This window comes from Carassius auratus, chromosome 6, assembly GCF_003368295.1.
Source record: "Carassius auratus strain Wakin chromosome 6, ASM336829v1, whole genome shotgun sequence".
NCBI lineage: Eukaryota > Metazoa > Chordata > Actinopteri > Cypriniformes > Cyprinidae > Carassius > Carassius auratus.
The window spans coordinates 20,512,580-20,526,490 of NC_039248.1; the positions used below are offsets into that span (position 1 = coordinate 20,512,580).

At 35.4% G+C, this 13,911-nt stretch overlaps 1 protein-coding gene across 3 annotated transcripts; it reads right to left on the bottom strand.

Annotated features, from left to right (window-relative positions):
* Positions 1–592: 592 nt before the first annotated feature.
* LOC113088726 (tetraspanin-1-like) lies at positions 593–13,012 on the bottom strand. Of its 3 annotated transcripts, none has more exons than XM_026255807.1 (9): positions 12,762–13,012; positions 12,340–12,518; positions 11,676–11,739; positions 6,548–6,754; positions 6,362–6,436; positions 3,080–3,178; positions 2,610–2,756; positions 1,458–1,541; positions 593–1,146 (listed from the first exon to the last, which is right to left on the bottom strand). In XM_026255807.1, the coding sequence occupies exons 2-9, from the start codon at positions 12,444–12,446 to the stop codon at positions 1,087–1,089; spliced, it is 843 nt and encodes a 280-aa protein (XP_026111592.1). In that variant the 5' UTR covers positions 12,447–12,518; positions 12,762–13,012; the 3' UTR covers positions 593–1,086. The 3 variants fall into 3 exon arrangements, with proteins under 3 accessions (XP_026111592.1, XP_026111586.1, XP_026111597.1); XM_026255801.1 differs by having other exon boundaries at positions 12,340–12,522; XM_026255812.1 differs by lacking the exons at positions 12,340–12,518; positions 12,762–13,012 and adding an exon at positions 11,887–12,203.
* Positions 13,013–13,911: the final 899 nt, after the last annotated feature.

Consider the following 13,911-nt stretch of genomic DNA (forward strand, 5'->3'; position numbering starts at 1 on the left):
TGGTTCAACTTTTAAGGCCCCATATAAGCTTAAGTTTTTACAATTAATTTCTAAAAATGAAAGCAATATATATAGTGTACACTTTTTAAAAGTTGAATTTTACTTCGAATTCTATTTGTGCATTTTTGGAGATTATATATTTTTCATTAGAATATGAAATCTTTTTTATTATTATTGTTATTATTTCCTATTCGATAAGCAGACAGCACAGCAGGCAAATTATGTGGAAAATTGAAGCAGCCACAAAGGAAATGGTGGGACTATTGAAATCAATGCAAATTTAGTGTGGCTGATCCCTTGCGTCAATGATTCTCCTGTGTGTGTCGATGTTGTAGGGGTAATTGCATCATCACGCAGACCGTTTTTGTAGAATGGGATGTAGTGTCTGAATCTTCGAGTGAAAGTCAAAAACTCTATTCTGATTTCTGTGTAATAGTCTATACATCTTTGATCATTATTATTCATTATGAACTGTACTACTGTCAGTGGGGTAGAAGGTCATACTTTGCCTCTTATGATTACAAAGGATTTTTAGAGGAACTGGTCTGACTCATGATTTCATGTTACTTTTTATTTAGTATCAACTGTACCAACAGAACAAATGATCATCCTCAATCAGTCTTCTACTCAGATATATTTTCAGTGGGTAAGAGATAGTTGCAAATGCATAATTTAGAACACATTCTCCACAAACACTTTCCTATCTCTGCCTAAACGATTTTTTCATGTATAAGAACAGCTTGTGTGACATGAAGCGTTTCAGTGCAAAACAATTATTGCTTCTCTATGCAAATTAACTTGATCTCTGGTTATAAAATTACTTTCTCATGTAGAAGGGGATACAGAAACATTTTATTTCATGAATTGCATTACATTACAACCGCAGAAGAAAATGATTATGTTTATGTAACTTCCAATTTCAAAATCAAATAACCAACTATTTAATCATCCACTTCACCTTGTTAACGTGATACAACTGTAATCCTACAATAAATAGCATCTATAGTATTATGAACAGTTAAAATAACTAATCCTGTAACATAAAGAAAAGATGCATATACATAATAATAAACTAAGATTAGACTTTCAGGTGGCTTTTTTGTCCAGGTAGCAATAGAGGTACATAGACACCCCCATCGCTGCCACCTAGGAAACAAAACACATTGTCATTTAAAAGTGGTGGCAAATAATTTGTCTGTGTCATATGATTGAAATAACTTATAGGCATAAGTGCATATAAATGCATTTGGAAGCAATGAAGATAATGACAACCATTGCTAAAGCTTGTGCTGGACATGCAAAGTGCTAAATTGTTCTATATACCAAACTAGCCTTAACACATCATGATAAAAGGCTACAGTCAAATCCTGAGAGTTGCTCAACTGTCTGCATGAACCCAGTACACTTCTTCCAAGACATTTGTTATTGGAGCAGCATGATGGATGGGTTGTGTTTACCTCAATGGCAGTGACTCCAGCAGCTATTCCTCCCACAATGTTGACGTTCCTCTGGATGATCTTAACAATTTGTTTATAACAGCCCTGGGAAGAGAAACCAATATCAGACAAAAGGGCCCAAATTATATAACCACATCTCTGTAATACACAAGGGTGTAGGAGTGATCTGAAAAGTGGTGGGGGGTCATATTTATATCTTATCAGCATGGCTCATAAATATTAATTAGGTGACGTATCATTCACCTAGTAAGGCTGAAAAAAAATGGTAAGTGGATAATAATCGTATTTGGTTGTGTTGCCTACAGTCAGTCAGAGCTGCCAAGACATAATTTTCATGTTTTGGTCTAATTAGGAACTCATACTAGCAGACTAATCTTACTATATCTACCATATATTTTACCATAACAGTACTGGAAAGAGTAGTATTCAAGTACATGTTTCCATATTCAGCACTTATGTGCCCCTAAAGTGGTGTCTGAAATATTGTAATTGTATTGTAAATTGTGAATTTAGTCACATATACGAGCAAGAAACAAGAATTCTAGCTAGTTTGAAACAATGTACAAAGACCAAACTGACAATTTCATGAGAATATTTTTTTTATGAATTTGTATAATGTGAAAAAGTAAGCATGAAGGTCCACCCCTAACCCCACCCCTAAAAAGAAATGTAAATGTCATAACCAAGTTTGCCAATATTGCAAAATTCTTCATTTTAAATTTAATTTACATGTAACATATTTCAGTCCTTTTCATCATTTCAAATTTTTCATCATTTTTACTTCTGTTTTATTTCTCTGTTTTAGGGTTAGGGTTAGGGTTATGACTGGAATGCAGGACTTGGAGGCATGATGTTCCCCGGTGCATTTGGATGCAGCATTAGTCATATGCCATTTATGACTCATGTGATTGCCTCCAAAATAATTGTGCCCAGAGGTTGTGCTACTATCAGAATTATCATAAATATTCATACTGGAGTTCATATTGGAAACCAGAGATCATTTTGATCCCAGGAGATGGGAAGACCCATAACCATTCAGTAGTATTGTAGGAAATGATTAATTTACTTTAAACTTTAAACATATCAAAACTTTTGCTAGCTATTGCAGTGGAATTATTTGATAGAAAGGTGAATCTTCTGTATGTTTCTCACCTCCACATTACTGAAACCTGCATTGTCGTCGTCACAGGGGAAGAGCTCAAGACCTGCGCAACAGGTAGGGGGGTAAAGGGCCCCATTCTGCTTATAGTAGTAGGATTCAGAGAAGTCTGTGTAGTTACTGAAGCCACAGCACTGCAGCTATCACCCAATGAAAAGCAAGAACAGTCAGTTGCATATAGTATTTTAACAAATATTGCTTTTTGTAGAGCTAACATATCTACATATGTTCCCATGATATGAGTATTGATCTGTAGAGCTCTTGAAGGGTTTTCATTAGCCTGTCAAACTCTTGGCAGTCTGTTTAGTAAGTTAATTTACTGTTAACCGCCCTATACTGGTTTTAAAGGCACATTTGGCCAGGAAATTTGGCATGATGGATTAATTTAGTTTGACCTGTACTGAAAAGCCTGAAGCACAGATCAATACTCATGTATGCATGTATTCAGTTGGCCGTGGCTTACTGTTGTCATGGTTGAGTTCCACAAGTCTGTGACGATTTTATCTTTCCCAAACTTCTCCTTCAGTCCAGGTGTGGCCCACGCTCTTAGAATGATCTCAGTCTTTCAAAATCACAGAGAAAGATAAACAAGGACACATGAATTTCAAAAGGGAATGGATTTCAGCAGATACAAATCTTCCACAAACATACTCCTTTTAAAGCAAACTGCTTTCACCATTGTGTCTCCACAAGGCCGCTAGCAATGACATTTATCATGGCTATATGAAACAAAGGCTAAGCAATAAAGTCATTTCTTTGCAATTCAGTTCTTACTAGTCATGATCATAAGGTTATTTCCTCATTTATTGATACAAACTGTCAAATGTTTTAATTAATTTGTCATTTAATTTGAAAAATATATTCTAAGTGTATTAATATTATGGCTATCAAAGCTGCTTTTACATTATTATATTTTATTTTTTGTTAACACTTTACACTAAGGTTCTATTTGTTAGCACAACTGAATTAGTTAATTTATTCACCTTTGTTGATGTACTAATGCATCATTAAAATCAAAAGTTGTATGTAATTATAATTTAATAGACTTAACCTAGCATGTACTAACAATGTTGTATTTTTATAAACTACATGAACAATGATGAATAAATACTGTATAAATATATTGCTCAATGTCATTTAATGTATGTTAAAGCATTATGCACTTGTTAACTAATGGGACCGAATTTTAAAGTGTTACCATTTTTTTAATTAATTAATTCATTCATTTTATATTACACCATTCCCGTTAGATAAATCAGTAAACTATGAAGAAGGCTGCCATTTTTATCAGTGATATATTTGGGAATCTAACTCAAATCATTTTTTATGTCTTTGTATTTTGAAACTGAATGATTATCGAAGCTCAAAAAATGAAATATCATGGATACATAGTCCACTAATTACCCATACAGTATGCCTTTTATTTAGTGCATTTAGAACTAATTGCATAACATATGGAAAAATAGTTTATTTGAACACACTATGTCTGCATATGCTTTGTAAATTAGAATCTCCTTTGTGTTGCATGCTTGCATTTTTCATATCTTTCTCTCTCTTTTCTTACTTTCTTCCTTATTATTTGAAATTTGATTAATAAACCCAGATGAGTTTTAGACACACAAGGACTTTTTCTAAGTGTCACATGTGTGTGTGTGTGTGTTTGCTGGGAAAGGTGGGGTCAGCAAGAGTGGTCTTCAGCACAGCATGCCTGTGGGGATGTGCAGACAAAACACAATTAAAAGTGCTCCCCCTCCCACCTATGAAGCAGTGGAAGCTACACAGATCAGTAGAGTTATTACACGCAAGCTAATCCATCAATGTCTGGAGGAATTCCCTCACAATCTAGACAGGACAAAGCACTGTAAGGCAAGGGAGCGATTGCTAATTGCTGATCTGAGACCAGTGTGTACGACATAGAAAGCCCTTTACAAACATCAGCTGAATGTAATACAACACAAGAATGTAAATTCTATGTGCTTTTACTTATCATAATAACTATCTTTAATTTAAAGAGTGAAAACGTTATTGCCAAACGACACTCCATCAACACAATGGAATCGAAATGTTCTTGAAATGGGAGCGATTACATTTTGGATCACACTGTAAACAGCTGTGACCAATTGAACATTAAAAACACAATCTCCAGAACGATTTGGCTTATTCTGTAACAATTTTACATATTAATCTAAACATGTAATGCTATTCAAATTCATGATTGTTATGACTTTGTGAAGCCTATTTCTTATCAAAACTACAACAGGGCAGCTGCTCATAGACTTGCACATGAATTATTAAAAACACCAATTTCTTCTTTCAGGATAATAAATAAATGAATGGATAAAAGTGTGATGGTGACAAACAGCACATTAAATGGGTATTTGCATGCTTAATGTTCCTCTGAACAATTTAGTCTATCTATAATTCACAGGAATGTCCTGCACTTTTCCTTTCTGGTGACTCCTTGGTTGCATTAACCGCTCTGGCTTGTTGATGAAGTACTGCGTTTCATCCAGATAGCTTTATAAATGATGCTTCATGAACAAACTGATTCTACGCTTGCATAAATACCTAGACGAACATTTTAATTCTCAATGGAGTAGAACCACAATAACCAAACACCACAAATAGACAGCAGTGTGGATCAAAAGAATAAGCTTCTATTTCCGCTTTATACTTTTTTCATTGCACATGATAACATAACAATGAGTGAAACAGAACTACACTTATCATTTCTCAGTATTTTGCATGGTATAGTTAATTGTGTAAAACCTGATAATCATGTTATCCAGCAAAATGTTCTTAAGAGCTTCTTGTGATACAGTGGAATCAAGAATATCTGACCTTGAACTGACATGGTTAATGTCAGTTTACTTAACTATTTAGGGATATTAAACATTAAGAAATTATTATTTTTATTTAATATTACTTAATTTTTTTACTTATGAAATTATATATATATATATATATATATATATATATATATATATATATATATATATATATATATATATATATATATATATATATATATATAATTTTTTATATTAATTTACAATTTGACTATTTTCCCGATATTTTAGTTCCTTGTTTATGGTATTGTGTGTGTGTGTGTGTGTGTGTGTGTGTGTGTGTGTGTGTGTGTGTGTGTGTGTGTGTATATATATATATATATATATATATATATATATATATATATATATATATATATATATATATATATATATATATATATATATATATATATATATATATATATATATATATATATATTCTTACTTTTCTAACGTAGGATTATTCATTCATATGCATTAAATTAGATTGCTGTCTGTTAAATGGAATTAAATTTTTTAATTTGCCCTAAAAGGCCTTTGTGTTTTTAATTAAATGGCATTATTCTCTTAACATACCCTCCATAACTCATTGAAAGTTGTTGTAATTATTATACATTTCACTAAATGGGTGAAGCTCTGTATGTAAATCGCCTGTTTTGCATATAAAATGCCTAAACGTCAATATTGTAGTGCGATAAATTGCTCAAAGTGAAAGTGCTGGCATAGCGCCTGAGGCAATCTGGGAGTTATTAAGAGGCTGAATGTGCTGGAGCCATTTCAAACCCCCCTAATTTAATGATGGCCAGAGTATGATGGGAATTTACATGCAGCTAAAATGAAAAGAGAGACAAAGAGTGTGTGTGGGGGGATGGGGAGGACTGGCAGAGAGGTCAGTGGTTTAGAGCGAGACTCACGTATGAGGAATAGACCAGGGCTACTATTGCGGCTGCTGTCTCGGCAATGCAAATGAGCAGGATGATGGAGAAGAACTGATAGCATAGAGAAAGACAAAGAGAGTGAACATATTAACAAAATTTAAGCGTACATACATTATTATTCATATTTGACTTGCTATTTGGTATTAGATGAATGAGATTTACCATTATAAGAAGGCATTTACTCTCTTTCTGAGCTCCACAGCACCCCAGCAGTCCAAGCAGAGTCATAACTGCTCCAATAGTGATGCAGAAGACTCCTACATTCACATGACTCTCGAAATCATCAGTAAAGGGTGGCAAAACTTTCATAAAGGAATTTCCGTCCACTGTCACCCATATCCCTGCAGCCGCCAAACACATGCCCGCCAGCTGTCAAAAACATTTTCCACTTTTTTACTTTCACAAATACACCATTGTATTTTAACGGTGATATGCTAATGCCTAGATACAAGTAGGAAATATATACAGTCACCCTGTCATCAGAGCTGTAACCAGAGACCAATGAGGTGAGCAAGTCCTCCTCCCCAATAATCAGACATGGCCAAATACCCCCCCCCCCCCCCCCCATAATTGATTTTCTTGTTTCTTTTCTGCTGCAGTCCATTACACAACTGTCTATGTTGTAACATGACAAAAAGGTATCTGCCTCAATGGAATAACTGCATAAAATAAAGCAGCCTGCCCCAAAAAGCCATCATTTACAGCAACTGAACAAGCCTTTTTTTTTTTCTTTCTTTTTTTTTTTTGTCATAGTAGCCATATGGTTAAGAATAACTGTGTGCAGAAAATATAATATAATATAATATAATATAATATAATATAGTATAATATAATATAATATAATATAATATAATATAATATAATATAATATAATATATGTTTTATAATAGTTTTTTTACTATATGTTACTTCTACTATTTTTCTTTCTTTTCCTTTTTCCTTTTTTTTTTAAGTGCAGTGTAATGAAAATGACTTTGCTCCAAATATTTGACAAACAATGGAGACTACATTGTGACTACGTGACTACAGTGATGTGACGGCGTCCGATGTGTTTGAATAGAACTGATTCTTGAGAAGTGGGACAAAACGGTGCAAAATTGAAAAAAATAAAACCTTGTACTCTGACACATTTTTTTTTTTTTGTTATCTTATATATATACTGAGCTACTAAGCTATGCTTTGATACAACCTCTCAACCTTTTCAGTTTTATCTTTAACAGAATTTAAGAGGTTTTTAACATTTCAAAACACCTTCTCATGTTAGCAGACAGATTACACTTTCACATGTGACCAACAATTCCACAACAAATATAAAATATCATAATGAAATATAAACATATTCAGCTGACAGAGATGACAGAACTGACGGAGTTGACACATCTGATGGTTAGGACGAAAATCTGATTTTGTAGTCATTTTAACTATCAAATTCATTGAATTAATCAATAACTGTATTAAAACAAACACAACAGAAAATGTTTATAAAGCTTTATTCAAGAGTCACAGTTAAGTATTCTGATATATTGTTGAAACACAAAACCTTATGGTGGTGACATCTGACCGTGTTGACTAATTTGGCATTTCTTTCACAAAACAATTGGAGTTCATGTAGTAACAATTATTTTTCTGTTGATGCTAGATGCTAATGGAACCTGCTTCAGGAGAATAAAATGATCTAAATATTTCAAATAATTTGATGGTGTTGACATATCATGTTTGCGACACAGGAAATGACACAGGAAATGATTTTATCAATTTTACAGCATATGAATGACTGAACCCTTGTCTGTGGACACACTGTTTTAGATGTAGTGAGAAGACTATAAGTGTCATAGATTTCCCATAATAATGATCAAATTAAATTGTAGGGGATAATTGTGTTAAATACATTCTATTATTAATCCCCATAACATTTACAATTAAAAATATATATTGTATTTTTAAAACTAATAGGAGTTACAATAGCTGGACATGTTTGTCCATTGTCTCAAGAATAACTCAACAGCCAGAGAATCTGCAAAAGGACACTTAGTAAATGTTCTGGGTAAGTGAATCATTGCTGTTCTCAATCACAGTATTCCGGTAGTCTTCAAAATTCTCTTAGTAAATGAATTTAGAACATGTATTAGGAGAAATGTTTGCATATCAACTGTATCAAGGTCAGTAATGTGTCCAGCTACTGTAAGTTATCCGTAGTCTTTTGTACTTCCCAAAACAAACTGTAGTCTGATACTGTGTGACATAGTTCTAAACACAGTTAGCCCTCATATTTTAATTCATGAAACATCATCATGTCTCATGCTCAAGTTCCTTTGCTATAAAAGCATTATGACCACAGGCGTGTATCAGTTGTAGTCGTGTGTATTTGGCTCCATTATCTTAGGCATTTTCCCATGACCTTTTATTCTCACCATTACGCTGTATGATAAGAGGCCCTGCATGGATTTCCCATTATTGCCAGAGTGTACCTGAGTTATGTGTGTTCTTCCATAGAGGTAGGTCATTCAACAATGGCAATGGCTCAATAGAAAACTAAAGGGTGCCCTTAATGGCCACAAGCCTGCAGGATTAGGTGCTCGGCGGCTCATTTATGTCACTTTCAGGACACTTCGCTGACAATAGGTCTGACACATAACCATGGCATGGGTTTCCTGGGGTTATGACGGACACACAATGTTGTAGTCATTATGTGTCTTCTGATGTATCAAGATCCAAGTGCAACACCATGGTTGGCTTATTTAACTGTGAGCTGTAGAAGAGGTTTATTCAAAGGGTCTGCCTATTTCATATGATGTCTCCAAGCAGAATGAGGTGCATCCAGTCAGATATCAAAAGGTTTAAGCCACAGAACACATTTGGTGGTGGTTTGGGTTAATGAATGGGTTGGTGTCTGCATGTTAATTCACAGTTGGTGCCATAACCATCTCTGAAACCTGATATGTTCTGTCAGACACAATCATGCCTGTCAGGACGACTCACATCCAGCTCAGCTGGCTGACAGCTGAACACGAAACGCTCAATACCCCTTCCCATCAACATTAATTTTTTCCACGTGAGAATAATTTTAATTTGATAATTTCCCGCTTGCGCTCTTGGAGCTTCGGGAATTGTCCGAATGTTTTAGTTGTTTAAACTGACAGCTTTTCATCATGGACACATCTCTAAGCAAATAGAATTTGACGGGCATATTACCTTCAGCTTCTTTTCTTCAAAAGTTCTTCCCTTCCTGTCATAATTATTACAGATTTTTTTTTTTTAAACAAATAATGCTTTGATGAAATGCCACCATGAATGGCATAACGTTGGAAATGGCGTGCCAAAGAAAGATGCTTCTAGAGAGATTTTGTGTAAGGGTAAACTAAGGAACACTGTATGGAAGTGGAATGAAACCGATTAGACATGGAGAGGGGAGGAAAATAATTTGGATTTCCATGGTATTACACAGGGAATTATGGAGACTGCTGTGCAGGGGTGGGGTCTAAATAGAAAAGGGAAAAAAAGCATGTAGATGCGCTGTCTCACTAAATGTAAGCAGAGATGTGTTAAATATAATGAACACATAAATGTGCAGTCTTAATTTACTATTCAGAAAGATGGGAGCTTTCAACTCAGTGTGATCTGTTGCTTTGTTGGAGCTTCTTGGCTCACAGTCTTGGCTGTAACCCAAATATTTAACCCTACAAAAGGAATCCAATCCAGTTACATTGAAAACTATTTGTGTAATATTTAGGGAGGTATTTGCACTTGGTTCGTTTATGCGTTATAGTTGATATCATAGGCAAATATAAATATATTTACCTAAAAAAACAAACAAACAGACATATACTGTTGCTGACATTCACCATTAATACTAGAGCACCTGCATTTGGCACTTTTTGACAATAAAGGCCCATTCACACCAAGAACTATAACTATAAAGATAACTATGATTTGAACTATGAACTGATTTTATATTAAGACTGGAATACACTGCATGACTTATAAAATCTGAACACTAGGCATCATACTCTTGCTAACTTTGTAAATTATTACAGAGAAAAAAACTAGGGATCATACACTAAATAATTGAGGATCACACACTACTAGACTTTCAGGTCGTTCTGAACCCAAGAAAGGAGTAGAAGCATGAAAAATGAAGTCAAAATGTGTTCTAAAATAGGCTCAAAATATTAAACATGTTTGATATCCTCAGCAATGATGGAGTCATAGCCAGAAGCTAAAAAATTGAAGCCTGTGCCCATCACACAGTACCTGATATTCTGCGAAATTCTGTCAGCTCAAATCTCTAGACTGCCTCTGATTTTCAATAGCCAGTGTTGACTTGAAAGACTGTAAATCAGTGCAAAATCTGGTTAAGTGTTTTGCACTGCATTACGACCTTTAGTCTATTAACATTATAGTTATTGTCCTTAGTTTAAATATGCTCCATAATCAGACATATATGGTAGTTAAACAAAGCAAGTTTCGTAAAAAATCTAATTAGCTTATCTTTTGTTGACCAACCATTGCTCTCGAATCATTATGTCAGATTTAAGACTGAATGACAAGACTGATTGGTTTATGTTGAGATTTTGACAATAAGCACAAAAAGCACTTGGTTATAAATTTCTCATTTTTTTCTTTTAATGAAATCTCCACAGAAAACCTTGACCTTGTATTCGGTATAACCTATGTAGTGCCAGTCTTGTCCTCTACCGACCTTGACAAGTATTGAGACTGATAAGTCAGTTGTAGATCTGATAAATAGAAACCGTTCACCAAATAGAAATTAATAGTGTACTGCTCTAACAATGCTTTGAATGAAATATTGTCCACTTTTATGTACGCGCTCCTTTGTTCCTGTGTCTAGAGCCTTAAAAATCTCCTGTCCCACAATGCAACCCAGCTTACCCATCATTTCAGGCAATTGCAGGCTTTAGCAAACAAACAAAGTGGCTGTGAACAATAATGAGATGAAAATTATTGCATGTGAGCAAGTGCGACCGACTTACTCACATTCACACTTTGACTGTGATTATCAAAACTTCACCGTGAAGCAATGAAGCATTTTCTAATGGTTTCATGTTATCGGTTCGCATTAGTTCAATTTATGTGTGTACCGTGTGCGTTCGTTGTAAAGAGGAGAGGATAAATTATTTGTCGCTCATTCAGATGCAGGCTGAATCTATTACATTCTTGACACCCCACATAAAAGTCTCAGTCAATAAATAAAGAAATGCAATTATTCTTCTAAACACCCCTCTCCCTGCACTCAAATGTACACATTTAATGAGGAAAAAAGCTTACTTACGCAGATAAGCAAGTTGAACACAACCATCACAACTTTGACGAATGTGAAGCAGCCCATTTTTAATCTGTAATGAAGCAATAAACATAAATCAGAGCTGCGTTTGATATTTTAATTAGCATTGCATACACAGTACACACAGTGCATGCTGACTCCTTTCCACTTAAATCCGTTTTAATCTAATTTAGTTCTTGCTTCTGTAAAAGCAACTCACCTGGTTTGATCCAAAGTGTAGTGATAGATGAAAAAACACAGTTGAGTGAGGAATAGACAGAGAGGGAAAAGAGAGAGAATGAGATGGAAAGAAAGTGGGAAGAGGTGTGCACAGGTGAGATGGGTGTGGTTTGGATATAAAATAGCTGGTTAGAGTGGCTTTAATGTGGTTTGTGTGTCACATGACTAGTGGTTTCAGCTGTGGTTATCATACTAATTGCATATGGTACAAAATCTCCTTCACACATACCATTTACTTGCTTATGAACAGCAATGATTCAGAAATGTTCTTATGATACCAATTCAAAAATACAGTACATAGTTGAATCCATTTCCATTTTTTTAAAAGAGTATCCACAGTGAAGGTGGGTCAAGGAGAAAGGAGGACAGAAAATATGGACAACGCTGTCTTTAAGGATGACTTCACCTATCAGGTGTTGTACATGTTCCTTACTTTCCTTTGTGTCCTTTTCTGTGTGGTTTCCTTTGTTCTTTTGTCCTGAAGCTAATCTTCCTGGCAGTAGAGGGCAGTATTGCAGTACAAAGGCTCTCAGCTTTCATGGCTTCACTGGTTCAAATCTGTGGTATCATATACTTGGAGATGATTGATGGTCCCTTAGTGGAAGGAAATGTCTTTCTTTGTCCGGTTTTCAGTAGAAAAACAAAACAGAGATAGGTGTTTGAAGATCATTTTGGGTGCTACAGCTTTAGTAAACCAGAGTGCTGGAACAATCTTTTATTTTTGATAAAGTAAAATAATAATAATGAATCATATATTACACCAATTATGCCTATTATTCTTATTATCCTATCAAATGATTATTCACACATTTGCCATGCACTCTCTCTCTCAACTTCTGTCTTTCTTTCCCGTACCTTCTCTCATTCACATTTCTACCAATTCCCCTTCCGTTCTTCATGGCCAGGATTATTTGACATTCCCCACACACCTAAAACATGGCCTTGCAGGCAAGAAAATCACATAAAGAAAAGAAAAAATGACAGATCGCCTGGTGCCACCTTGCCGGAGTTAAACACATATCAGCAGCAGTCCTTTCCGTGATATCACTTTAATGGTCCTATTGTGAGTTATGACAATCTTGCCAATCCCATCATTAACCCGCCCAGTCCTTAATCTCACCAAGAAGAGCACCTGTCAGGCATCATTAGGAATTAAAGCAGTTAATAACCTCCACACATACTCCTGTGTTTGGGGAGAGGGGAGAAGAAAAATATTAGGTGGACACTTTCTCATCATAAGTAAGGCAAGCGATAGAAAATGTAGCTGTATCGGTGGAGCCAGTAAAACATGGACAGCTGTAATGAGGTTGGCTAGATTAAGTATTATCTGTTCCCTCCAGGGCAGGAACTCAGGTGATGCATGGTTGGTTTCTCGCAGTTGCTTCCGATGATCCAAAGGGGCATTCCGTCATTAAGGATCTCCTCCCAGGACAGGACCCTCGTCATAGGCCGGCCAATGATACGACCTGCGAACCTGCAAAACAAGCAGCTCTGCTCTAATGAGGAAGTATGCGACCACGACAAAAGAGCTGCGCCGTAATGGCTCGGTAAGAGAATCTCAGGGCCATTTTATTTGATTAGACAAAGCTAAGATAAGGCGAGTGAAAACTCTGATTTATTATATCATTAACAATGAAAACACCGCAGTTCCAGTCTTCCAAAACAAATCCTTTGTCAAGTTCACCATCTGGAGAAAACAAATACCCTTAAAGCCGTATGCGAATAGTCATAGGGGAAAAAACACATCAGGCATTCCTATTACTTTATTAAGACCACAAGAGAACCCACCCTGACAGCAGTCAGTATAATCACATTGTAAACACAGCCTGTAAATCCCTGCGTGAGACTTTCCTTTTCATCATAGTGAGGGATTACGAAATGCACAGAGCCGCGAACAGAGGCAGTAGTGACTGTGCCTAAACTAAGAGACTCCCCTGTGACCTCTATTGTCTCCCCTAGTATTAATTTATCACAGGAAGCCATAAGCAAATGCATATTAATTCAA